The sequence below is a fragment of the Canis lupus genome, chromosome 15, assembly GCF_003254725.2.
Source record: "Canis lupus dingo isolate Sandy chromosome 15, ASM325472v2, whole genome shotgun sequence".
NCBI lineage: Eukaryota > Metazoa > Chordata > Mammalia > Carnivora > Canidae > Canis > Canis lupus.
The window spans coordinates 18,422,140-18,447,722 of NC_064257.1; the positions used below are offsets into that span (position 1 = coordinate 18,422,140).

Sequence of the window (25,583 nt, forward strand, 5' to 3'; positions counted from 1 at the left end):
GTCAAATCTGGACTTGTGAGCTCAGTGCCCCCTTCCTAGATGGGCCATCTGCAGCAGTGGCCCCTGCTGTGCAGATTTTCAACGTTCACCAAACTCTTTCTGTCTCCAAATTCTGCCGCCTTCCAGTCTGTTTGGTCCACCTGACATCCAAGTCTTGCTGAAATGGGTGTTTCAGAGGGAATAACAGTATTTACTGAGCAGCCCCCCTTTTTACGTTCCTTGCGTTTATTATTTGTAATCCTCACGATACAACCTGATGTACACTACGCATCACCACATTCAAAACCCTGGTCCCGACCCAGCACAGTAGAACTCCCACACAAAGGATGGAAGCAGTCCTCACACTCATGATCATTTAGACTTTTTAAAAAGTGCTGAAAGCCTAATTAAAATACAGATATTAAATGTAAAATACATACTTCCCATTAGCATACAGTTCTTACAGAGTATCAGATAAAAGTTTTACTTTTCCTACCATCTCTCTCTTTTTCAGTTAACAAATCAGATGAGGATTTCATTAGGATCCTAAAGATAAAAACGAATCCCTTGGAAGGTTTCTGATTTTTACCTATGAGTCTTTTGACAAACTTTTCAGGTAAGATGTTAGCATTGGTGACTTCTTAAAATTAACAGAAATTTCTTCAGCAACTGCAAGCAATACGTTTCAAGGTCTGTCTTCTGTATTTAGAGAGGCACCAATGTCTCCTGGTAAGGGGTCACTCTGTAAACAGACTGCCTGGGTTTGAATCGTTGATCTCACCACTCACTGTGATTTAACATTGATATGCTCCACTCTCTTCAATCATAAACAATGCTGCAAGAATTAAATGAGCTAATGTATATAAAGGGCTCTGAACAGTGTGTAGCTCACAGTTAATTACTATGTATTTGTCATCATTATTATTACAGACCAAAAGGCTATTTGTTAAAAATTCACTACATACCACAACACTACAGTTACTGGTGTCAAAGATTAGCTGTTGATTGCATTATTGGCACAGAATATGTACAGTACAACAGACTTTCTGAAAGTGTGTGTACAACCCATATAGGAGATGATTTTAGATGATCCAGATGTGGCTCTAAATATTCAATTACAGAGCAAAAAAAGTTAGATTTTTCTTTTTAAATCCACTCGATCATATCAAGACTATCTGTTGAAAAAGATATTTACAAATGACATATCTGATATAGGTAGGGTTAGTATCCAAACTCAACACATAAAAAATAATCTAATTAAAAATGGCAGAAGACATGAACTGACATTTCTCTAAAGGAGACATACAGATGGGCACCAGACATATAAAAAGATGCTCAGGGATCCCTGGGTGGCGCAGCGGTTTAGTGCCTGCCTTTGGCCCAGGGCGCGATCCTGGAGACCCGGGATCGAATCCCACGTCGGGCTTCCGGTGCATGGAGCCTGCTTCTCCCTCTGCCTATGTCTCTGCCTCTCTCTCTCTCTCTGTGACTACCATAAATAAATTAAAAAATAAAAAAATAAAAGGAAGAGAAGTGTTTAAAAAAAAAAAAAAAAGATGCTCAACATCACTGATCATCATGGAAATGCAAACCGAAATCATGAGATACCACCTCACACCTGTCAGAATGACTAAAATAAAAAATACAAGAAACAAGTGTTGGCGGATGTGGAGAAAAAGGAACACTTGTACACTACTGGTGGGGATGCAAACTGGTGCAGCCACTGTGGACAACAGTAGGGAGTTCCTCAAAAAGTTAAAAGCAGAAATATCCTACGATCAGTCATCATGCTACTGGGTTTTTAACCCCCCAAAATATGAAAACACCATTTGAAAGGATATATGTACCCCTATGTTTATTGCAGCATTATTTACAATAACCAAATTAGGGAAGCCACCAAGGGTCCATAAATAGATGAATGAATAAAGAAGATGCAGGAGATATATATACATACACAGCTATGAAAAAGAATGAAATCTTACCATTTGCAATGACATGGACAGAGCTAGATAATATAATGCTAAGTGAAATAAGTCAGAGAAAGACAAATACCACATGATTTCACTCCAATGTGGAATGTAAGAAACAAAACAAACAAGTAAAGGAAAGAAGAGACAAACACAGATACAGATTCTTAACTATAGAGGTCACCAGAAGGGATGTGGGTGGGTGGGTGGGGTTTGGTAAAACAAGTGATGGGATGAAGAGTACACTTATGAAGAAAATGGAGTAACACAGAATTGCTGAATCACTATACTGTACACCTGAAATTAATATAACACTGTATGTTAACTATACTGGAATTAAAATAAAAACATAAATAGAATTTTAAAGAAGATTGTATATGTTTAATGCTAGTCCTTAACACTTGCTACAATTTAATAACGCTGCTATGATTACATTATCTTTTTATTTTTTATTTATTTTTATTTTTTAAAAGATTTTATTTATTTATTCATGATAGTCACACAGAGAGAGACAGAGAGGCAGAGACACAGGCAGAGGGAGAAGCAGGCTCCATGCAGGGAGCCCGACGTGGGATTCAATCCCGGGTCTCCAGGATCACGCTCCGGGCCAAAGGCAGGCGCCAAACCACTGCGCCACCTAGGGATCCCTATCTTAATTTTTTTTAACAGCTACTTTTTATTTTTGGAGAGTGACACAATTTTCCATTCATAGTGATGTAAAGTATCATTTCTGAATATATTTAGGTTTAAAGAGTTCAACAGTTTTTTGGAAGATGAAGAGGACAAAGAGTGGGAAAATGACTAAGCAGAGCTGTGGTAGTTACACCCCAAGAATGCCTGACAAGCATTCTCACTGGTAAGGTATCAGTAGATATGCATACCTCAAACACTGAACTTAGGAGGCACCAAGTAGCACGGAAAGGGAATGGGGTACACATTGTACTTGAAGGAGTTCAGGACTAAAAACAAGAGGTCTGGTCAGTAAGCTTAAGAGAGGGACCCCCCTACCCCCACCCCACGCAGTTCTTGGAAGCCCTGACACAACACCTAATCTCTATGCATAAAGACTTTATTCTCTGAAAAAAAAAAAAAGGGCTCAAAAAGGCTGTAGACTCAAATATTAGGCCTAGCAGAAGGCAAGTAATTTTTAGAAAATTAAATGAAAGTCTGTACTTTGAATGACCATAATAGGAAATGACTATCCCAAAGAAAAGAATTGAGAGAGTTTTTCTTTGCACATCCTGAGTTCAGAGAGAACACTTGAGATGCTGACATCTGGGGGTCCGTCACGGAGTGAGTGAGCCTATTCACTCTACAGTTAAACCGAACTAGTTGAGAGGCCCCATTCACGCACAGCTGCCAGTTTCTTATCTTATTATTAATACGGATGGGTAGCCAAGCCTTATTTTGGTTTTTGTGAAGCTGTCAATATTTAAGAAAGAAAGCAAGGAAACCCAGAGGAAACAGACAAGACAGAGGAGAGAAGATAAAAATAAAAACATCTCCTATAAAATAATAAATATAGCACATCAATGAAACAACAAAATAGAGGACAAGAGTGAACTTTAAAATACCTAAAATTTTTTGAAAATTCAATAAAAAGTGGGAAAATAAAGTTAAGAAACAATACTGGAAAAAGAGAAAGAAATAAACCAACAAAGATAATCACCAAACTTAAGCCAAGAGATCTAAACCTCCTGAATAGGAATTTCGGGGGAAAACAAAAGAGACCACTAAGGAAATGGAGGGAAAAAAGTAACCAACGAATGCTTCTATCACCGAGTCCTGAGACTAAATGGGCCCCTGACTTCTCAACTCAATAAAAGGAGGAGAAAAAAAAAAAAAAGACTCCTACCAAGGCAGTGAAATTTCAAAACCCAAGGGATAAGAGATGATTCTAAATGTTTCTGAGAGAGCAGACCATATATACGCCATCAGGAAAGAGACCCATCCGTCTTCTGAAAAGTAATACTGAAAGTCTCAAGACTGAAAAACAGTAGCTTTGCAATTCTGAGGTGAATTCTGAGAGATTTTTCAACCTTGAATTTTATTCCCACTGAGCTATATTACCAACCAAAAGTGAAGATAGAGTGAGGCACACAACAGCTCTGGAAAATATATTCTCTATAACCTTTCTTAGGAAGCTCTTGGAGGAAATGCTCTAACACAGAAAAAAACAAATCAAGGGAGATCCCTGGGTGGCTCAGCGGTTTAGCGCCTGCCTTTGGCCCAGGGCGTGATCCTGGAGTCCCGGGATCGAGTCCCACATCAGGCTCCCGGCATGGAGCCTGCTTCTCCCTCCTCCTGTGTCTCTGCCTCTCTCTCTCTCTCTCTCTCTCTATGTCTATAATAAATAAATAAATCTTTAAAAAAAAAAAAAAAAAAAAACAACAACAACAACAACAAAAAAACAAAAAACAAAAAAAAAAAAACAAATCAAGACAAGGGTTGTAGGACACAGAGGACCCAACATTGGAAAGTCCCAAGTTCAAGGGGCTTGGAGAACAACCTGCACAGATAGAACAATATAATGTAATAAGGCTGGGGGTGGTGGTGGATGGTGTTGGTGGTTAAAAAAAAAACAAACAGAATTAATAAAATATCTGACAAGTGTGAGTATTTTAAAAGGAAAGATTGATAAGATTATGACAGAACATGGGCAGCCTAGTGGCTCAACTGTTTAGCGACACCTTCAGCCCAGGGCCTGATCCTGGAGACCCGGGATCGAGTCCTGCATCGGGCTCCCTGCATGGAGCCTGCTGCTCCCTCTGCCTGTGTCTCTGCCTCTCTCTCTTTGTGTCTCTCATGAATAAATAAAATCTTTAAAAAAAAAAAAAAAGATTATGACAGAACTGCAGGAAAAAGTTAGGGTTAGGGATATTTAAAAAAAAAAAGGAAAATTTAGGCAGTCACTAGAGTTAGGAAAAATGAAAAACTGTGTAGAAAAGGAAAGGTAACTGTATTCTATTACTTCATCTACATGAGCATAAAAATGTAAATGGACGACTGATTTTAACAAAAATTGTGAAAAACATTTATCAAGAGGGATGGATGTGATAAAGCAAGCATAATAACATGTTAACTTAATCGAGGTGGTGGGTACACAAGGTGTTCACTATAAAATTCTTTCTTTTCTGTATGTTGGAAGCTCTTCATAATTATGTGTGAGGAAGAGATTTAGAAAGTATTAGGAGGTAGGGAAGTGAAAACAAGTGTGGTGCTACAGAAAAGTCAAATTTAAATCTAAAACTACCAAAACAACAGTTAATATCTAAAACTGACAACCCAAGAAGTAACAGTATATAGACAGTATTTCAAAACATGAAACAGAAGAACTAAAAGCCATCGCTTCTGGGGCAGGTGACTGGTTTTTAAAAACCTATACTTGTATTACTTTTTTTTTTTTTCTTTAAGTAAGCTCCATGCTGGGAGTGGAGATTGAACTCATGAGCCTGAGATCAAGACCTGAGCCAAAATCAAGAGTAGGATGCTTAACTGACTGAGCTGCCCAGGCGCCCCATTGTGTATGTATTACTTGATTAAAAGCAATTTTTAAAGTACAAGGTACAGCGGCACCTGGGCGGTGCAGTCAGTTAAGCGCCGGCCTTTGGCTCAGGTCATGATCCTGAGATCCTGAGATCCTGGGATGGAGGCGATGGAGGCGACGGAGCCCCAGGTTTAGGCTCCCTGTTCAACGAGTAGTCTGCTTCTGCCTCGGCCCCTCCCCTGCTTGTGCTCTCTCTCTCAAATAAATAAATAAAATCTTAAAAAAAATAAAATAAAGTGCAAGGTACATATAGTTAACGAGGAAAGAGGAAAAATTGTGAAGGTGACATCAGAATGATAAAAGTTGGGGAAATACTGCAGCATAGGAACTAACTTCTTTGAAACATTTCTGAAGTCCCTTGTTATAGCTAGGATATAATTCATCATCCAACCAAGGCAACCTGGAGAATAATTACATAGGAACAACAGGTGAACAGTTCCAGGAAAAGGACTTACAGCCACCTATACGTAGCCTGGACAGAAGTCTCTTGAGACCAAGAAAGGGATACATCAAAGCTCAAAAACTGTCTCCACTGTTCACTGTGTGCCTACTACTTGCCGGGCACCACACTTGGTAACAGGGATAAAAAATAAATCTAAGAAAGTGGGTAAGTAGAGTAGACTATAAAAGTTGAACAGGCAAGAATAAACAAACCCCAACCAGAGGTTTATTTCCATCCAGCTCTCCTCTTTCTTGAAGTCAAGAGACCTATGCACCACTTACGCCTTTTTCTATCTCCCTCAAAATAAAAGAGCCATGAAAAATGGGATGGGTAGAAGGAACCCATTATCTTGCTGAAAGCAGCGTGGGAATTGCCTGTATCTTAACGAACCTTCTTAAGCCATAGAAGGTAACTGCCTGGTTTTGGAGAGCAACCCAGAACAAGAAACTTGTCCGTGATGAAAATCAGCAGAGCCAGCAAGTGGCAACGGAGAGAAGCACAGACAATATGGCATATAGTTTTCTCAACAGGCACAAAATTTCTGTTTAGGGTTAGAGCCACCGACCACTTCAGTCTGGACCGGTGCCATACACAAGTGAACGAATGCATCGGATCAGCATTTCTTTTGAAAATAGCTGCACATTCTGACATTTTACGGACTTCTTTTGGGATAAAAGACAGATGATTGAAGTCAAGGTTCACTTACAGCAGGATGTCCTAAGAGTTAGGTCTCAAATGGGCTACAGGTTTGCCTGGATATCGTTTCCCTTGGTTTTCGAAACGCTGGGACTGCACAACGCTGACTAACCTCCTTCACCTCATACCCCATACATACTAATCATAATATCTGGTTAAAAAGGATCACAATGCTCAAGAGGCTGGGAGCTTTGAATAAGGACCCAGTTAAGAGGCCACAGGAGCAGCCCACAGCCCCGTCTCATGACCCATCACTACCACCTGGAGTTTACTAACACAGAAATAGGGGCTGCAAACTCTTTCTGCCTGCAGCAGTTCTAATGTAAAAAAATAAGAGGCAGATCTGGACCAGACTCAAACATCCAAGCACAGCCATACAACAGTGTAAGTTCTAGTCACTACGTAGATTTCCTTATTTTTGACTCAGCCTTTTTTCTCATCTCTCAAATGACACTGTTTCTCATTGATGTTCTAGAAATTTCCAAACATCAGTATGTGACGCTACAACTATTTTTAGGGTGTAAGTTATAAAAGTTGTAATTAAGAAATAATATCTTACTGGGACCCCTGAGTGGCTCAGTTGGTTAAGCATCTGACTCGATTTCGGCTCAGGTCATGATCTCAGGGTTGTGAGATCAAACTAGGCAGCGGGCTCCACACTAGGCGTGGAGTCTGAGATTCTCTCCCTCTCCCTGTTCCCACATGCACGTGCTCTCTCTCAAATAAATAAAGTCTTAAAAAAAAAAAAACGGAAATATTTTACTCGCAGTAACCTCATAATATGTATCTAACCCAGACTCAATGTGCAGATAAGGGAGATTAGGAGCCACATTAACTCCTGTTCTTAAAAACAAAACAATTTAAAGTTAGTAGTTTTTCAGTTCTCTACTACTCTGTGGCTGAAGAGAGTTGGAGCTACCAACTCTGAAAACTCTACGTTTGAAGGTTCTCTAAACTAAAAAGTTAGTGGCACCAACTAATTTCCTAGTTTGTGAATCTTTGCCATAGTGGCTATTTCTCTGAAGAGGAGTGTTGACCACACAAAGCTTGGGACTCATACAGCAAGTTTGTCTCTTATCTCGATGCTAGTTTCATTAAAAAAGGAAAAAGTGCAAAAAATGAGTATAGTATACACCTATATGTATTTCATTATCTTTCCGCTACAGCCAAGAGAATAAGCAAACAGAATTCACGCCAGACTACCAAGATCTCTGCTTAAGCAGAGGAGAATGGAAGTCCTGTAACCGGGAAAGGCTGCGCAAGCAGAGAGGAATTCTACAGGTGGGTTCGGGGCATAGTTCTTCAAACTGACAGTTACAAGAAAGCAGAAGGTTTATTCAAATAAGATTTTGGTAATAATGAGCCACAAGTTTTGCTAGTGAGTACGTTTTGTATGGACTTGGCTCGTAACTTCATATAACAGCATTAACATCCAATATACCTCTTCAAAGTCTGCCTCCACCCCCCTCTTGGGTCCTGTTTAGCAAAAGATACAGATATTGTGGATGAAGCCATTTATTACTTCAAGGCCAATGTCTTCTTCAAAAACTATGAGATTAAGAATGAAGCCGATAGAACCTTGATATATATAACACTCTACATTTCTGAGTGTCTCAAGAAACTCCAAAAGTGTAATTCCAAAAGCCAAGGTGAAAAAGAAATGTATACACTGGGAATCACTAATTTCCCCATTCCTGGAGAGCCTGGTTTTCCACTTAATGCAATTTATGCCAAACCTGCAAACAAACAGGAAGATGAGGTGATGAGGGCCTACTTACAGCAGCTGAGACAAGAGACTGGACTGAGTCTTTGTGAGAAAGTTTTTGACCCTCAGAATGGTAAGCCAAGCAAGTGGTGGACTTGCTTTGTGAAGAGACAGTTCATGAGCAAGTCTTTCAGGACCTGGACAGTGAAAGGAGCCTGGGCAGACACTTTCCACAGCCGTGGGCAAGCGTTTTACACCAAGATGCACACAGTTCTTTGCCTTTATTTGATAAAGTTTTATACAGAAGAAAAAAGAGTCCGTGTCTTCACTTGAAAAGCTCTTTATCAAGAATTTCGGTGGGGGAAAGGTAGAATGGGTTGTGGAAGGGTGATTTGAAATTTTCTGCAGTATTAAGCTGGTCCTTAATAAATAATAATAAAGAAATTTCTAACATTCTAACATAGTAAGTAGGAGGGCCAGGATAAATTTTAATGATTTTTGAGAAACAGACAAAAAACAAGGGCCAAGATTGACACTTGCTACTAGCTTTTGTCGGCCAGTCTTCAGGCCTGGAGCTCCTCCCAGTCTCCTGCTGTGCATTTCTCTACCGCCTAAGGGAACCGGGCTCCAGGCTCATCTTGGCTTTTGTGAATGGTCCATAGCAGGTGAAGAGTGACTTGATAAACTCTGTACCACCGGGACTACAAACACCCTCCACATCCAAGGTGTGCAATTTCAGAGGCTGGGGGCAGGGGAGGGGGCTTCTGATTTACTACCGTAGCACCCTTGCACTTATTAATCTTCAGAAGACGCTGCAGCCGGGACGCCCGGAGGGCTCCGCAGTTGAGCGTCCCCCTTTGGCCCAGGGCGTGATCCCGGGGTGCCAGGATCGAGTCCCACATCCGGCTCCCTGCATGGAGCCTGCCTCTCCCTCTCAGTCTTAAATAAACAAACAAGTAAAATCTTAAAAAAAAAAAAAAAAACAAAAAAATGACGCTGTAGCCTTTTAGAGTTTTTCTAACGTGGATCACGTTCGAATTTAAAAATGTCAACAGTGAATAGGAGAGGCCAGACACGCGCCGGAAATTAACCAATAACAGAATCTGTAAGTTAAAACTCACGTTCGGCATCTATCTGGCCATAAAGCCCTCATCTTTCTCTTATCTTTCCATGAAAATGCCCACGGGAGAGCCCGTTTTATTTTCGGTGACCTAATGCGATTACCGGCAAAAGATGAAACAGACGGGGCGAGCCCTTAGGATGAATGGCAACGAACTGACCAGCGTGAACGGGCTCGGCTGTCAGCGGAGGATCGCCCTGGAAGGCGACTTGCGGTCGGAACTGGTCATTTCTGCCAGGACGTGTCTCTTTAAGCTTTTAAAGTCTTTCTGAGTTTTGGATGACACAGGTCGGAGGCCAGGCTCTGGCCAGGCGGCTCGGCCTGCGCCACGGGATGCAATCAAACGCACGAACCCATCAATCGCTACGGTAAAAGCAAACGTTAACCGCGGGCGCTTTGCAAGCGGCTCGAGCGCCGACCTTCAAGGCCCCGGGGCCGCAGCGGCGCTTCTCCTCGACACGTGCCCCGGATGCGCTCCCGGGAGGAAAACTAAGGAGGCTCCAGGCATCGCGTCGTTTCTGCGCTACTGGAGCCGCCCGCTTCTCAGCTCCAGGCTTCCGTGCGACCCACGGCAGGGCCTACAACACACGGTTGCTCGTGATTACTATTTTGCTTGCTTTTCCCTTTTTTGAACTCCAGCGAAAGCCCCCCGCAAGCGACACACGCACACACACTCACGCCCTGCGCGCCGTCCCCCCTCCGCGGACGCGGCCGGGTTGGTGGCGGGACGCGGGGCGAGCGCGTGGGTGTGCGGGGGCGCGCCCGCGGGTTGCGGGGCTATGCCCCTCGCAGGGCGGGAAGCGCGAACGGGGCGGCCGCGGGCCCGGGTGGGGGGGGGAGGGGGGCGGCTTGCGGCGACCGGTCCTGTGGCGGCTCCGGGGGCGCGACGCCGAACCCGGGAATTCCCGGCGGAAAGGGGAGAAAAGGGCGCCGAGAAACGGGGCTATTATGGGATGGCACAAGGGGGCTCCCTGGGGAGGGTTCCGGGCGCGCTCTCACCCGCCAGTTGCTGTACAGCCGCTTCACTCGCCGGTAATAAGCGTCTTTGTCCAGAGTCACAGCCATAGCCACGGACGCCGCTCCTGCTCGGGCTCCGAGAATCACGCGAGGTCCCGGATCCGCCACCCGCTCTCGGCCCCGGAATCCCGCACTCTCCCAGTGACCCGGAAGTACCGACCTCAAAGATGCCCTTTCCGCTTCCGGGTCCCGACGGCGCTCGGGGGCTTATTTATTTATTAAAAAAAATTTTTTTTTTTTAAGATCCTGTCTCTCCGGAGGTTAGGGGGGAGGCGAGGAAGAAATACAGTGGGAAATCAACAAAATGTGCAACGCAAAAAAAGAGTCTAGATTTTCGCGGGGTTTTCTGGTCAACTGAGCAACAGCCGCACGCGAGGCGACGTCATCACGTGACGCAGCACCCCGCCCTTACTCTCAGCTCCGCCGCGGTTTCCCGGCGCTCGGGCTTCGGGCCGCGGGGGGAGGGGGAGGGGCCGGCCCGCCCCGCCCCTGCGCGCCGCCGCAACGGCCCCACCCGCCGACGAGCGGAGGCGAAGCGGGAAGCGCGGGAGCCCGCGGTGCTGGGGCAGCAAGACCCGTGCTGCTCCAGGGCTGCAGGGATCCCTGCTGGCGGGGACGGAGCACCGGCGGGGCGAGAGGAGCCCACCCTCCCGGTAACACTTCGCCGTAGGAAGGCAAAGAAAACGCCCAGGCTCCGTCTGCGCGCTGGGACCGCAGGTGGCCCCGGGGGCTTCCCAGAACCCCACCCCGCCCCGCCCCCCCAGGTCGGCACAAGGTTCCTCCTCTCGCGGACGATGACCACTCCCAGGCTTCCCCCAAGCGCCGTTACTTCAGTTGATTCCAAACAGAATGTGCGTGGTTCCCTCAAGAAATTGGGAGTTTGAATCTGGAACATCTGCCTACACTTAAATAATTCCCTTGCTTTTACCTTAGCAAGCTGGACAGACTACACTGACACATACCCTTTAACGGAGTACAGGTGACTCGTCTGCCCTACCCAAGGTAACTGCATGAACCACTTTAGCAAAGTGGTACCGAAATTACCCAAAATGAACATTTATACTGGGTTTGAACAAATATAGAACAAGGGAAGAGTGGAAAAGGATTAACTTAAATTTATTAATGCCAAGGGGAAGGAAGGGAACAGTTCCTGACCCTCCAGCTGTATCCACAGTTCGGCCAGGAACAGGCTCTGCCAGAGGCGAGGGCCAGCGCTACATAGTCTGTGGTTAATGGAGGGGTTTAGGGAGGGGTGAGCACATCAGCTGCTCTAGTCTCCTTTCCTTCCCCAGAAATGAGGAAGTGGTCATGTAGTATTTTAGGAGTTCCCCCTGCCCACCCAATCCTCTCAAATTTGGAAGCAATCAGGTATGAGTTTTCTTTTTCCTTTTCACCTCCTGGAGTCCTGGGTCTCCCCACATCTCCCCCTGCCCCTCCCACTTTTCCATAGTCCAAGGGCCAGAGTAATTGAAAATACAGCAGCCACCCAAGCAATGGGGACCATGCTGGGGCTTCAGTCATCAGCATCGTCACTTGAGTCTGAGTTGGCTGGCATCATAGGATCATCAATGAGTGAGAAGTCCCTTTCTGAGCTATCATAGCCCTGAGATAAATCATCATCATCATCTTCATCCTCATCGTCCTCGTCCTCCTCAGGTTGCAGTGGTGGCAACCTCAAAGCAGTACCAGAGGTGGTAGTGGCTGGTGAAGAAGGGTAGCCAGTGGCTCTCAGGCCTGGATGGTGATGGTGGTGATGGTGGGGGTGGGGGTGGTGGTGGTGGTGATGAAGCATGGTGCTGGAGTCTACATGAGGGGATGATGCTGCACCACCCATCACAAACGGCACAAAAGGCAAAGATGCAGAAGTGGCACTGCTGTGGCCCAGGGAAGACACAGACTGCAGGCCACTACTGCTGTGTTGGAAGGTATTATGCAGAGAGAGGGACCCAGTGCCTCCGCCCTGCATCAGGGCCATCATCTTTGAAAGGTCTGGTCGCATCCTACGGGCCCGCTTCTTGCCGCTGTCTGTTGCAATAGGCCCTGGCAAAACCCGATTGAACACAGTTTCAGCATGGTGACCCTAGGAGGGAGCAGAAGACAGTAAAAACAAAGGAATTTGAGCAAACTAGAAGTCAACAGAATCCTAGTTTACAAGTGCTTTTTCACTATCTTCCGGAGGGGCAAAGGAAGCATAGTCAGACGAGGCCAGATGGTAACAGGAGGAGGAAATGCATGTAGCTGCTTGAAGGTTATTGAAGCTAAAATCAAGGAATTGATACTGATACTTCTATGAAATCAGAGTTTTGCTTCTTTTCCATGACTGTTGTACCTTTACTCCATCTAACCATTTCCCAGACGCTTACCTTTGTTAATAAGGAGCTTAAGTAAGCCAGTGAGTGAATCAGTATTTGCACTGTATACTTTACTGACAGCAGGTTGTTCACGTGATTTTACCATGTGAAGTGCAGCATGACTATACTGACATTTACAAACTATTACTCATTAGCACAGCTGGCTGTGGTAAACTAAGGACAGGTCAAGACTCTCGAATATCTAAAACAACAAAAAGATTGTGGGTAGCTCCTCACGAAATTTAATAAAATGTTTTTCACATTGATAAAAAACCAAATGGTTGAATTTTAAGTTGCTTCTAGATGTTCTGGCTGTAAAATTTTTTATTTTATTTTTATTTTTATTTTTTAGAGAGAGAGAAAGCGCAAGCAAGCTGGGAAGGGCAGAGGGGGAGAGAGAGAGAGAAAATCTCAAGCAGGCTCCATGCCCAGCATGAGCCCAACATCATGACCTGAACTGAAATCAAGAGTTGGACACTTAAGTGACTGAGCCACCCAGGCACCCCCGGATGTTCTGACTGTAAATTTTGATTAAATACACTGAAGCTGGAACTTATTAATTCTAGTGCCTCTGACTGGTACACTGGGATCAAACTCAGTTAATATGTGTGTCTCTGGATTCTATTTACCAATCTAAGCCTAACACCTGACAAGGGAATGTACCTTTATAATTAGGAAAAATAAACATCTCGATACTCTGTATTTGTATGCAAACTTTTAAACTATAATGATAATAGCATTTAAACTCCTGCAGATACCAGTAATAGCACACCATTAATTCTGTCTGCATTAAGAATTCTATACTGAGGTGACTGGGTGGCACAAGTCAGTAAAGCATCTGACTCTTGGTTTTGGCTTAGGTCGAGATCTCAGGATCATGAGATCGAGCCCCATGATGGGCTCTGTGCTCAGCAGGGAGTCTGTTTGAGAGTCTTTCCCCTTTTGCTCTTCCCTCAGCTCACACACTCTCTCTCTCTCAAATAAATTCTATCTATCTATCTATTTATTTATTTATTTATTTATTTATTTATTTGAGATACAGAAAGAGAGGCAGAGAGAGAGAGAAGCAGGCTCCATGCAGGGAGCCTGACGTGGGACTTGATCTCGGGTCTCTAGGATCACACCCTGGGCCGAAGGCAGGCACCAAACCACCGAGCCACCGAGGCATCCCATCAAATAAATAAATCCTTAAAAAAAAAATTCTGTACTAGTCATGATTTTCTGTGATTCCCAGTGATCTTTTCTTTCTTAGATTTATCAACTGACTCTAAAGAAGTAGCAAAATAGTTGAAGAAAAATAGATAATATGGGAGAAAAACACTGAAGAAGCAGCCTTTTAATAGGCTGTTCTAACATTAAATTCAAGACAGAGAAGGTACCAGCCTCCCATATCAACCACTCTCCTTATTACACTCTTGGTCCCATGGAAGGCTATGAGAAAAAGTTAAAATATTCTTCTATGGGGCACCTGGGTGGCTCAGTGGTTGAGCGTCTGCCTTTGGCTCAGGTGGTGATCCCAGGGTCCTGGGGTAGAGTCCCGCATCGGGCTCCTCACAGGGAGCCTGCTTCTCCCTCTGCCTGTGTGTCTGCCTTTCTGTGTCTCTCATGAATAAAACAAAACAAAACAAAAAAAACTCTTCTATGGTAACAATATTTATATGAAACCACTTTCACCGGGCAGCCCAGGTGGCTCAGCGATTTAGCGCTGCCTTTGGCCCAGGGTGTGATCCTGGAGACCTGGGATCAAGTCCTGCATCAGGCTCCCTGCATGGAGCCTGCTTCTCCCTCTGCCTGTGTCTCTGCCTCTCTCTCTCTCTCATGAATTAAAACAAACAAAAAACCTCACTCTCACCAATATAAAAATAATAAGCCTCATAAATGCACCTCACAAATAACTGTATGTGCAAAATAATGATCTCAATTTCTTACATGCAGAAAAACCGTTCATTTGGAAATTTTGTTAAAAGACTACAATGTGGTTTTACATATATATTACATATTATGTATAAAGAGGTCTATAACAGATCCAATGGCGGATGATAAGTGCTAATCATTTTAAACAATTGCTTGCCAAACAAACCATGATTTAATACGTTTAAAAAATACAACTGACTAAAGTAAGGCAAACATGGCAGAAAGAAATTTTCACTCTCCGATTTTGGTAGAAAATCTACCAAATGGCCTATAACAGGGATAAAAGCATAAGTACATTTGAAAATAATGGAATAACTCAAGTTGTTATTATAAACTATAAAACAGGTTTCCCGTCCTTTTTCCATTACTGGCAATATCAGCGAATCTCAACTTCTCCCATGTTGGGAAATGCTGTGACTATTGTCTTTGGTAGCCCCAAGTCACTTCTAAAATATATTGAATCCTAACACTTTTAAGAGCTTATCTGCTCCTATATCCTCAACTTTTCAGGATGTGCAAACTGAAAAGGTTAAAGGATTTGCCCAAAATCCCTTAGTCAGTCAGTGGAAGAGGAGAAAGCCTTATTGTCCCAACACATCTTACACATTCACACTTTTTAGAATTTTATGCTCTTCTATAGATGACAATGCCAAGGACTGTAAAAATACCAATAAAATTATCCTGGTTTCCTGATTGGTGTACCGAAGATACAGTTTTTCATGCATTGGAAAAGGTTAAAACATGAAATAATTTCTCCCGGCACATCCAGCTTGGGAACAGAGCGGGGATGCCTCGGTCTCACTCACCTTCTTCCCATTCCTAGAGTTAGCCGTCTGTGCTGGTTCCATTCCCAAACAGTTCAGTTCCGCCTTATTGTTTTTTTTACATCTCTGCCACTTCTGTTTTCTGCGATCCTCCATATACTGAAATAGAAAACTATGAGTTATCCTGGAAGAATACAAATCTCTGGAGTAATTGTTAAGGTACTAGTGTCTAGTTTGACAAGAAAGGCTGACTGTATTGATAAATAAAGGCTTAGTGCTAGTGGAAAACTGCCAGTTAGCAGATCTCCCCCCCCAAAACTAGATGGTTATACAACAGTTCAATAGTAAATATTTGCCTACTATTTAGGTTAATAAGTGCTTTAATGTTATTTTATTTTGAGCCTCACAACTACTCTGTGAGTTAGGAAGACTGGGTGGTATTATGGTGGTATCGGGCAGATACAGAAAAAAATGACATGATACGGCATGCTTCCTCCCTCTCACACAGCTTACATCCCAAGGGAATGCACTTTAAATCTGCTGGATGGAACTGCCACTCACCGCTAGAAATCGGGGATCGACAGCGAACTCTGGATGACCCTGTAACCACATCTCCAGTTCAGCCCGGCGAGGGGCATCCTCACCCACCAGCAAAGTACCATCCACCTTATTGATGACAGGGATCCGGGTCTCCAGGTCCACGTCAAGGTGATTAGGCTCTTCCATGCACTGCACCTCCAGCTGCAAACCCAGAATCCACCCCCATGAGCACATACTCTTCTTTGGGGCAGGGAGGGAGGGGGAGCAGAGCCAATGGTAGCCATAAAACGATTCTATTATCTTCTAGTCCCTTAATCCCAACTGCCTTCATCAATGAGTGAGAATAAAAAACCTAATCATCACGGTAAAGACTTTCTCTCCCACTCACCTCAACTAGCTTCTTTCTGTTTCCCTTCTTCTTATGAAACAAAGGATGTCCATCTCCCATTACTCCATTAGCCATCAACTTGTGCTTCTGGAATGTTAACTTCAGTCCTTCCTCCTAAAAAGACAACCCATCCACCAAAGATGTCATATGGCACACTTTTTTTTTTTAATTAAAAAAAAAAAAAACTTTTTAAAAGACTTTATTTATTTATGAGAGACAGAGAGGTAGAGACACAGGTAGAGGCAGAAGCAGGCTCCATGCAGGGAGCCTGACATGGGACTCGATCCCAGATCCCGGGATCACACCCTGAGCCAAAGGCAGACACCCAACTGCTGAGCCACCCAGGCATCCCTGTTTTTAAAGTAAATCTTAAGCTCTGGGGATCTTAGGGTAAGGGTCATCCTCTGGCTCAATGATGAGAAGGAAGGCCATCTGACTAAAGGGTAGAAATTAGAAATATATCTAAATTTATATACTTCTAACATAGATTTCATCTCTTGACCTAGTGCCCCTCAGGTGAATATAAGAGAAGAATTTATCTCAACAACATCCTGTATCTGATGTCTCAATATTAGCATGGCTACTCATCACAGGGGCAAAATCCTGGTAATTCCGATCACATACCAGTTTAAGAAATTTTTCTTGGAGCACCTGGGGGGCTCTGTCATTTAAACATCCAACTCTTGATCTCAGAGATGTGAAATCAAGTCCTGTGCTGGGCTCCATGCTCAGCATAGAGCCTACTTAAAAGAAAAAAAAAACTAATATTTTCTTGTTGAATACTTGAGGATCAGCTAATAGGGTTTCAACAGGGAAGATAACCAGGAAAAATAAAATTTCACATCTATAAAATAAATAACACTGATATAATTTCACTAAGAATGACTTCTTATTTTTAACTTAATAAGGCCCATAACACCTAGGTATCCTTTTAACAACTTTCCCACAATTTGATTTCAATTTTTAAAAACTAGGTTTCTAGGATCTAGAAATAAGCCACCCAAAAGAAGCCTTATAGCAATTAAATTTTCTTCCAAAAATATGGGTTCCTTTAATCTAGTCCTCAGGAGATACACAATCCCTTCCTTTACTGCAATGACTTTTCCTCAATGGAGCTTTATAAACTAATTTCTATCCCCTCTCGTTTTTATTTTTACTTATTATTTATTTTTAAAAGATTTTAAGTCATCCCCACACCCAATGTGGGGCTCAAAACTTACAACCCAAAGATCAAGAGTTGTGTACTCTACTGACTGAACCAGTTAGGAAGCCCAATTCCTCTCTCATTATTAGATTTTATTTATTCATGAAAGACACAGAGAAAGGTAGAGACATAGGCAGAGAGAGAAGCAGGATCCTCAAGGGGAGCCCGATGTAGGATTCGATCCCAGGACTCTGGGATCAGGACCTGAGCTGAAGGCAGACACTCAACCAACCACTGAGCTACCCAGGCGTCCTCTCTCATTTTTAAAGGTAACTAACCAAATGAATTCAGTATCCTTTTAGTGAAGTAGTTAGCAAAACGAAAGCCTCCTTCCCCACTTCCCAGTGTCTAAATGGTGAGCTTACATCTTTGATCTGAACTGTAAACTCCTTTTCATCCATGCCTCTGCGAAGTTTTGTGAACTGAGCTGCTGCTGTGGTGACTGCAGACACTTCCTCCTCTGCCATGGAAGCTGCGCTGCTACTTCGTGGTGTGGGGACTGGAGAGTCACCATATTCTCCTGGAGTCAATGAGGGACTATCTAGCAAGTGGTTGCCTGGCCCCAAAATTCCTCCTGTTACCATTTCCTGGCTTCGGCGGCTAGAAGGCCACTTCCCTGAGAGTACAGCCTGGCAGACGAGGTCAATACGGTTTATAAGGACACGATCCTGAGTGGGGGGAAAAGAAATGAACACTGGTTTTAGGGCCTGAATATACCAGCTATGTGATTCTGTGACAAACAACAGTGCCATCATTAGCAGGATGGGTAAAAAGAGGAGGAGGGAGGTAAAAGTATCAGATCCCTAAGTCAACTGGGAAGAGTTGCATGACAAAAAAGTGTGGCACTAGATACAATTAAAGAAAACCAGAACCATCTGTTCCTTGTTCCCGGTTTTTGTTACACTGTATTTCTAGACCATATTATCCAGGAATGAGGCTGTTACCTTGGGCCACTCAGAAGCTCTTTGTCTTTCTTGTAGCAGCAGAAGCTCAGGGGTCATTTGTTCTCCATCTTCATTTGGGAATCCATCTTGGGACATAGTGAGGGACAGAAGACTCTCTTCGTCATAGAGCTTTGAGCGGGACCGGTCAGCACCTAGAGATCATACAGAATGTGAGCAAAGATGGAAGAGTGGGGTTATATATAAATGGAATTATATGGGCTTTAAATAAAGGCCCAAAGTATAACAGATCTCTTTCGGTGTTCTATCAAATCAAAGTCCAAATCTCTCCCAGAGGATGCATTTGAAAAAGAAGGTAAAGAGCCTGGTGATGGGGGTGGGGAGTGGGAAATAGGGAAAAGGGCCAACAGCCTGTCACATGCACTCACTTAGCTTTTCTTCCTTCTCGTCCTCACTCTCATCAGTGCTGGAGCTGGAGCTGGATGAGGATGAGGAAGAAGAGGATGATGGTGACAGCTTGCTCAAGTCCAGCTCAGAGTCTGAATCATCCTCATCCTCCAGTTTGACTGGTGGAACATTCCGGGAAACCAGAGGGGTAGTATCAGAGGGGGCTACTCGCATCTCATAGTCTTGTGGGGTTGGTCGGCTCCTGGCCACCACCTCATGCTCTAGTTTTAAAGTCAGACTCTCCAGACTGGGGACCTGGGCAGCTGTCTCCTCAGGTGGCTTTTCAACAGGAGCATCTGGGCGCAGGGGCAGTGGTGAGGCAGTGCGCGAGGTATACTGCTGGTGTAGCAGTGGCGTAGAGCAGCGTGACAGGGATGGAGCTGGTGCTCCTGCCTGATGGTTCTGCATGTAATTCATACGGGCAGCCAGAAAAGAGAAGTCTGGGTCCTGCATGATGTTGCAGTCTGTTTGGCTCACCCCGTGGCGGGCTGCCCCTCGTAGAAGCTCCCCATCATGCCGAACGGGCTCCCACCATTTGGGCAATTCAGGACCTGGAGGCTGACATAACGCTAACCGGTCTTCCAGAAGGGGATGGCATAAAACTTGTTCCCGTAAGCGCCGAAGCAATTCAATACGGTAGAGAGTCCGTGAGGCCCGTTCCTCAGTGATGGGCTCAATGAACAGATTAGGGTCTGGGGGCTCTGCAAGAGACAGGAGTGGAATGAGCCAAGTCAGTTCTGTTGCCATCCAATCCCACTCACCTGAGACTCTCCAGTTTTGCTTACCATCTCCAGCTGCTGGGGGAAGGCGGCACACTTGGCGACACATGGCCACAAAGCCATGGAAGTACTTGGTAAGGCTTTCATCCGTTTTTTTGTCCAGTCGGGCAAAAGTACGGAAGCGATCCCAGTGGAACTGCATGGTATCAGGGTCATACTCCACACCAAAGGTAGATACTACGCGATAGAAATCAGTTTGTTCACGCCTTGTCCATCTAAAGGGAAGAAGAATCAGGCAGCAATGATCAGAAAAACACAGGGAAGGGGCACCTGGGTGGCTCAGTTGGTTAGGCATCTTGCCTTCAGCTCAAGTTGTGATCCCAGAGTCTTGGGACCGAGCCCTTCATCGGGCTTCCTGCTCAGCGGGGAACTTGCTTCTCCCTCTATCCCCATACCCCCTTGCTCATGCTTTCTCTCTCTCTCTCAAACAAAATATGTAGGCATATAACTCAGTGAGAATGGCCATAAGAGACCTTCCTAGGAATTGTGGTTATCCATGAAAGGGAGGTTTTTTGTTGCAGAGGACATACAAAAGCAATTAAGATGGTCCCTCTGAAGGGAATTCCAAATAAATCCTTCCTAAGATGCTTTTCAATACAGGACCCAGGGACAGCTGGGTGGCTCAGTGGTTGAGCATCTACCTTCAGCTCAAGGCATGATCCTGGGGTCTTGGGATCAAGTCCCGCATCGGGCTTCCCACAGGGAGCCTGCTTCTCCCTCTGCCTGTCTCATGAATAAAAATCTTAAAAAAAAATATATATATATGTATGTATGTATATATCTACGTATGTATAGGACCTATAGCCAAAGGCAAGCTTACAGTTCAGCTCAAATTCTTTTTTTTTTTATGTTTTTAATTTTTTATTTATTTATGATAGTTACAGAGAGAGAGAGAGGCAGAGACACAGGCAGAGGGAGAAGCAGGCTCCATGCACTGGGAGCCCGACGTGGGATTCGATCCTGGGTCTCCAGGATCGCGCCCTGGGCCAAAGGCAGGCACCAAACCGCTGCGCCACCCAGGGATCCCCAGTTCAGCTCAAATTCTTTTTGTGTGTGTGTGTGTGTGTGTGTGTGTGTGTGTTCAGCTCAAATTCTCAGCCACACTTTACCGTTGCTGTTTCTCCCGCCGTGCAATTTCTTTTAGCTTGAAGGCTGCCTCACAACGCCGCCGTCTCCGGTCCCCTCGTTCTGCAGCCTCTATCTTCATCTGTTCTCTCTTGTAGCTGCGTTGATAAGCTGTTACTAGGCGCCGAAGCCTAGCTGTCAGAGCAGAGCCTGGAGGCCAGAAGAGATGGCCTGGCTGCTGGGTTACCTGGGCTGTGGAAAGAAACACAGAATGAATAAGTACAGGAAAGGTAGTATAGATAATACCAGTATTTCAACCCACCCAAAAGCAAAGCTCTTAGAAACCCCAGGAAAGTACAGAATTTAGTTAATAATTCCCCAACCCACCACCCCACACACAAGATTGTACTAGTTGACCTAGAAGTTTACCTTCATCTCCATCAATCACTGAGATCTCCTCATCCATCATCATCAAGGGATCACCCTAGAGAAGGAGATCCACCCCATAGGATGGAGGGGGGAGGGAAAGGGGGGGAAGTTGGCACTCTGAAGTCACTTTCTTATGTGTGTCCTTCTATGGCACCCAAGGATCAAGAAAAATTTCTAATGAACCCTCACAAAAAAATGGAAGCAACCAAGTAAAGGAATAAGAAAGCAGAACCTGAAAAAATCAGCTGTTCTTAAGGGCTTGAAAATAAAGGGACTCAGGAATTTAGCAAATAATATACTTTAATATCCAGCTTGGTCCCACCACCTCCTCCACAAAGCCATCCGTGGTCTCCCCCAGCTGGTGTTAAAAAATCTTTTTCATTAGTACTTTATATTCTCAAATAGTAATTACTTTCCATTTTGTATTATAAATTAAACAATATACATTAGGATCCAGGGAATGGGAGAAAGCTACATTCAAATGAGAATTCCTCACCTCATCATCTTGGTCCTTTGGAGGACCCTGGAGTGGTTTATATTCAGGATCTTCACAATCCTTATCAAAATCAACCCTAAAATTATCCAGAGACATTGGGGAAAACAAAAACAAAAACAAGAATGTATCTTCTTTCACTAAGGGCAATTTAGGATAAATACCTGGCCAAACATAAAAATCCAGCATGGAACAGTGGTTTTCTTTCATGCTCAAAGAAATGGCAGGCCAGGTGGTAAGCTCCAAGTAAGTTAGGTACAAAATCCAACAGGACGAAGAACAGGAAGAAACTGACAAAGTGCCATTCTAAATTACTTCAATCTGAAATGAAACACTTTGGCCAGCATACTTCTTTTCTCTTGATAGTTCTTTATGTTTACCATTCTTCCCTACCTTCCTATTTACTTTTATTGTCACATTTGAATAGTCCATGTTTGGACTTTGCTTGTTTTACTCTGCTCTGTTAAGCAGAAGGGTGACATAAATCATTTGCAATAAATAACTGACCCAATTTCCTTTGAGGGCCCTACACTAAGCAAACTAAAGTTGTGATCATCAAAGAGAAATCTCTCAACAGCAGAAGACTGCATGGGTATATGAATTAAGTCAACTATTTCACATGCCCCTCAGGTCTCCACGTGAGAAGTTTTGTTAAACTCACTGGCACCCAAACTAGGGCAACACTGCCCTACCTGGTGACTCAGTATTAGCATGGCAACTCATCATTGAGGCATTTATCCAGACAGAGTATATACCTGTATGTGTCAGGCACCACTGGGAGATGATAAACCAGGGCTAAAAATCTCCTGAGGCTCTACCACATAAGTGGCATAGGAGAGCTGCATGGCTATTATCTTTCAAGACAACCAACTGTCCTTTCAGTTACTGTGGCTGTACAGAAAAGCACTGCAGAAAAACCTGAACAGAACATCAAATAAGCCACTTGGGAGTAACACTGATTTTCATCTTTGGTTGCATCTTATGGCAATGTGTGGTTTTAGCTTAGTTTATGGAGTCCTTTCTGCTGATCCTACTCTTCGTTAAGAATTTATCATTAATGAGTATAATCACCATTAAGAATACCAATAGGTTCAAAAAAAAAAAAAAAAAAAGAATACCAATAGGTTCAATCAAGGCTAGAGTTATCTCTTTGCACAAACAACTAAGAGCCTTCATGGGGTAGACTCAGAACTTCAGGAGAAACTAAACACCAATCCTTACCCTTCCACTATGTCAGAGAAATTATCCAACACTCGATGTTCTGCTGCAATGGCTTTGTCATCTGGTCGACCGGCCTTTTCCAGGAAGCATAAGGCTGGGTCTGCCCTCATAGTATTGTATTTCTCATAGCCTAGAAATAAAAGGACCAAAAGCTGAAGAAAATAAGAGATTAACTTTGCCCAAAATGTGCTGGAATAATTGAACTATATGGGCTTTTTTACTCATAATGCAAAATATTAACTTGGACAGCTGTTGGGTTATATTACTGTATTGAGTAGTTCTCTAACAATTACAAAGAGTTTTATCACTAGTTAGGAATGATAGGAATTTGATCAGAATACTTATTACAGAATGCTGACAGATTTACACAGCCATTTAACTGGTAATTTTTGTATTATCATTCTTACTACAGAGATGGGGAAACGAAAAAACTAAAATAATTTAGGGCTAGGTCACATATTTTCAAATGATGGATAAGAAACACCTGCAAACAAATAGGCACTGAATGATGAACAGAGAATGAATGAATGAGGGAATGAACATATTTCAGGATGGTTGAACTGTTCTAAACCTCATTATCTCACAAGTAAATTTGAGACCAGAAAATGTTTTTTTTTTTTTAATCCATTTAACTTACCGAAAACATGTGGATAAGTGCCCTTATTTTTATTTTATAAACAGAAAAGTAGAAATTATATTCTAATCCACTAAATCACTGGGTTGGGAGTTACTCAGCTCTCTCTGCTTTAAATACCTGAGATTTGTTATTAGGCTGGACTGAAAAGGCAGTACTCTGCCTTTTTGTACTCTATTTTTGTTTCCCTGTAGCTCACACCTCCATCAATGACTGCCAAACATTTAGACAAATGGGATGTTATGGAAGTAGAATACTTTCATACAAATTAAGCGTGAGTATTATTAATGAGTGGGCATATATTACCTCCCGTGATTTGTGGAACCTTAATGGAGATGTGTAACATATAGACGATGACACTGATTAGAGAACAGACGGGAGACCCCCCCACCTTAGGATTTACCTATCCATCTAGTCTTTTTGAACATCTATTTGTAGAAACTAATTGCTTGACTCTGGATATTTAAGAACTAGCTTCCTATTCAAATATAATTTTATTGAAGATTAATCAGAAAACTCAGTCACTGGCCATGAGCATTTTGATACGTTCTTTTTTTTAATTTATTTTTTATTTTTTAAAAGATTTTATTTATTTATTCATGAGAGACACACACAGAGAGAGAGAGAGAGAGGCAGAGACACAGGCAGAGGGAGAAGCAGGCTCCATGCACCGAGCCCGATGTGGGAATGGATCCCGGGACTCCAGGATCATGCCGAGCCAAAGGCAGGCGCCAAACTGCTGAACCACCCAGGGATTCCCCCTTGATACATGTTCTATCTGTGAACGAAAGTCTACAATAGGAACGGAGTAAACTAAGAAAAGGTACCTACCATGCTTAAAGACTCCAATGAGCAGGGACTTGTCAGCCTCACTGTCCCACCATGTTGTTGGAACCTCTAGCTGATCCACTACTGGGAACCATATGTCAATCTCACTAAAGGTGTAAGACAGCAGAATCAGTACAGCAATGAAGGGAATTAAAATGATAATCCTTGGAAAGTTTATTATAGGTATCTTCTTTTATCCATTAATTTACATGCTCATGGATCTGCCTATTTCTTTCCACTGGTATTAAGCATAGGATCAAAACCTGATATAACACAGCTCTTAATTACCAGTTATCCCAAAGATAGTATAGAATGAAATAAGTAAACCAATCTTCTGGAATAAGGCAGGGCATACATAGAAATACATAAGAAAAATATAGCATAACCGTACCTGGCAATGGCACCCCCTAACACCTTCTCTGCCTGGTCTCCAATAACCTCCTGCCTTAGATAATATAGCATTCGTACCCGCAAGAGCACCCTAGATGAGAGGGAAGAAGAGCTGGCTCAGTAATAATGCAAAAACTTTGAGATGGAGAATGCTTTAGTCTTTGCTAATTCCCATCCTTACTTGTTACACTGATGTTTTAAATGCTTTTTGTAACTCTCATCTTGAAACAGAGTATCAGGATTATATTTCCGGATCCAATCTGCCTTATGGATATCAAAAGTGCTTTGTGACTTTACTTTTTTCCCCTTGCGTCCACGGGGCACAGGGATAGAAAGACCTGGGAAAGGGGAGACATTGAAGACTTGGATTGAGAAAAAGCCTTGGACCTGAAAAAGACTAGGTAACCTATAGAAATCTGAAAAGCAAAGAGTTGATAATTACCTGAATGATTCTGCAATTCTTTCGTCTTGCCATTTTCAGCGGGGCTAATCAAGTCCCAAATGAAGCCTTTGATATTTTCATCCCCACGATAGTGCAGAAGACAATATACAAGGATGGCCCGGCAAATTGTCTCCACATCTCGTTCAGTCATACGTCGCTTGAAGCGTCCATGAGACAAGATATCTCGCCACCGTCCCCAGCTAAAAAAACAGAAAACTGTATTAATATCTTCCTGGGCACTCCCAAAAGGCAGAAGACAAAAACATCTGGGAACAACATGGTAACAGAACAAATAGAATAAAGTTTTTTCCCCATTATC

At 43.4% G+C, this 25,583-nt stretch overlaps 3 protein-coding genes, 1 long non-coding RNA gene and 2 other non-coding genes across 21 annotated transcripts in view; 2 read left to right on the plus strand and 4 right to left on the minus strand.

Moving 5' to 3' along the window:
• Nucleotides 1–3,792, plus strand: part of RPGRIP1 (RPGR interacting protein 1) — a 74,467-nt gene extending 70,675 nt beyond the window's left edge. Inside the window, exons 14-15 of the transcript XR_004805456.2 lie at nucleotides 494–595; nucleotides 2,691–3,792. The gene's annotated coding sequence lies outside the window, so the exon portion shown is untranslated. The remainder of the gene's footprint in view (nucleotides 1–493; nucleotides 596–2,690) is intronic.
• The window catches only part of SUPT16H (SPT16 homolog, facilitates chromatin remodeling subunit), a 42,430-nt gene extending 31,634 nt beyond the window's left edge, over nucleotides 1–10,796 (minus strand). The window contains exon 1 of the mRNA XM_025439014.3: nucleotides 10,456–10,796. Coding sequence (XP_025294799.1) covers nucleotides 10,456–10,521 — 66 coding nt within the window. The 5' untranslated portion in view covers nucleotides 10,522–10,796. The remainder of the gene's footprint in view (nucleotides 1–10,455) is intronic.
• Nucleotides 10,797–11,226: 430 nt separating this feature from the next.
• Nucleotides 11,227–25,583, plus strand: part of LOC125752597 (uncharacterized) — a 43,278-nt gene continuing 28,921 nt past the window's right edge. The window contains exons 1-3 of one of the 5 annotated variants that reach the window (XR_007402525.1): nucleotides 11,232–11,475; nucleotides 16,011–16,210; nucleotides 16,937–18,510. This is a non-coding gene — a long non-coding RNA (uncharacterized LOC125752597). Of the gene's footprint in view, nucleotides 11,476–16,010; nucleotides 16,211–16,936; nucleotides 18,511–18,614; nucleotides 18,728–25,583 lie in introns of those variants that run through there. The other 4 variants (XR_007402526.1, XR_007402524.1, XR_007402528.1 and 1 more) reach the window with 4 other exon arrangements.
• The window catches only part of CHD8 (chromodomain helicase DNA binding protein 8), a 62,103-nt gene continuing 48,092 nt past the window's right edge, over nucleotides 11,573–25,583 (minus strand). For 9 of the 12 annotated variants that reach the window (XM_035699467.2, XM_035699463.2, XM_035699470.2 and 6 more), the window contains 16 exons: nucleotides 25,265–25,464; nucleotides 25,004–25,184; nucleotides 24,824–24,913; nucleotides 24,436–24,539; nucleotides 22,971–23,100; nucleotides 21,753–21,828; nucleotides 21,257–21,311; nucleotides 20,872–21,079; nucleotides 19,769–19,977; nucleotides 18,965–19,684; nucleotides 18,579–18,730; nucleotides 18,000–18,302; nucleotides 16,431–16,544; nucleotides 16,064–16,243; nucleotides 15,545–15,661; nucleotides 11,573–12,553 (listed from right to left, as the gene is read on the minus strand). In XM_035699467.2, the coding sequence (XP_035555360.1) occupies nucleotides 11,987–12,553; nucleotides 15,545–15,661; nucleotides 16,064–16,243; nucleotides 16,431–16,544; nucleotides 18,000–18,302; nucleotides 18,579–18,730; nucleotides 18,965–19,684; nucleotides 19,769–19,977; nucleotides 20,872–21,079; nucleotides 21,257–21,311; nucleotides 21,753–21,828; nucleotides 22,971–23,100; nucleotides 24,436–24,539; nucleotides 24,824–24,913; nucleotides 25,004–25,184; nucleotides 25,265–25,464 (3,406 nt within the window). In that variant the 3' untranslated portion in view covers nucleotides 11,573–11,986. The remainder of the gene's footprint in view (nucleotides 12,554–15,544; nucleotides 15,662–16,063; nucleotides 16,244–16,430; nucleotides 16,545–17,999; nucleotides 18,303–18,578; nucleotides 18,731–18,964; nucleotides 19,685–19,768; nucleotides 19,978–20,871; nucleotides 21,080–21,256; nucleotides 21,312–21,752; nucleotides 21,829–22,970; nucleotides 23,101–24,435; nucleotides 24,540–24,823; nucleotides 24,914–25,003; nucleotides 25,185–25,264; nucleotides 25,465–25,583) is intronic. The other 3 variants (XM_049094563.1, XM_035699466.2, XM_035699469.2) reach the window with 2 other exon arrangements.
• On the minus strand, nucleotides 16,938–17,026 carry LOC112654930 (small nucleolar RNA U6-53/MBII-28). Its single transcript, XR_003133474.1, has one exon. It is a non-coding gene; the product is annotated as a small nucleolar RNA U6-53/MBII-28 (small nucleolar RNA).
• On the minus strand, nucleotides 22,371–22,480 carry LOC112654929 (small nucleolar RNA U6-53/MBII-28). Its single transcript, XR_003133473.1, has one exon. It is a non-coding gene; the product is annotated as a small nucleolar RNA U6-53/MBII-28 (small nucleolar RNA).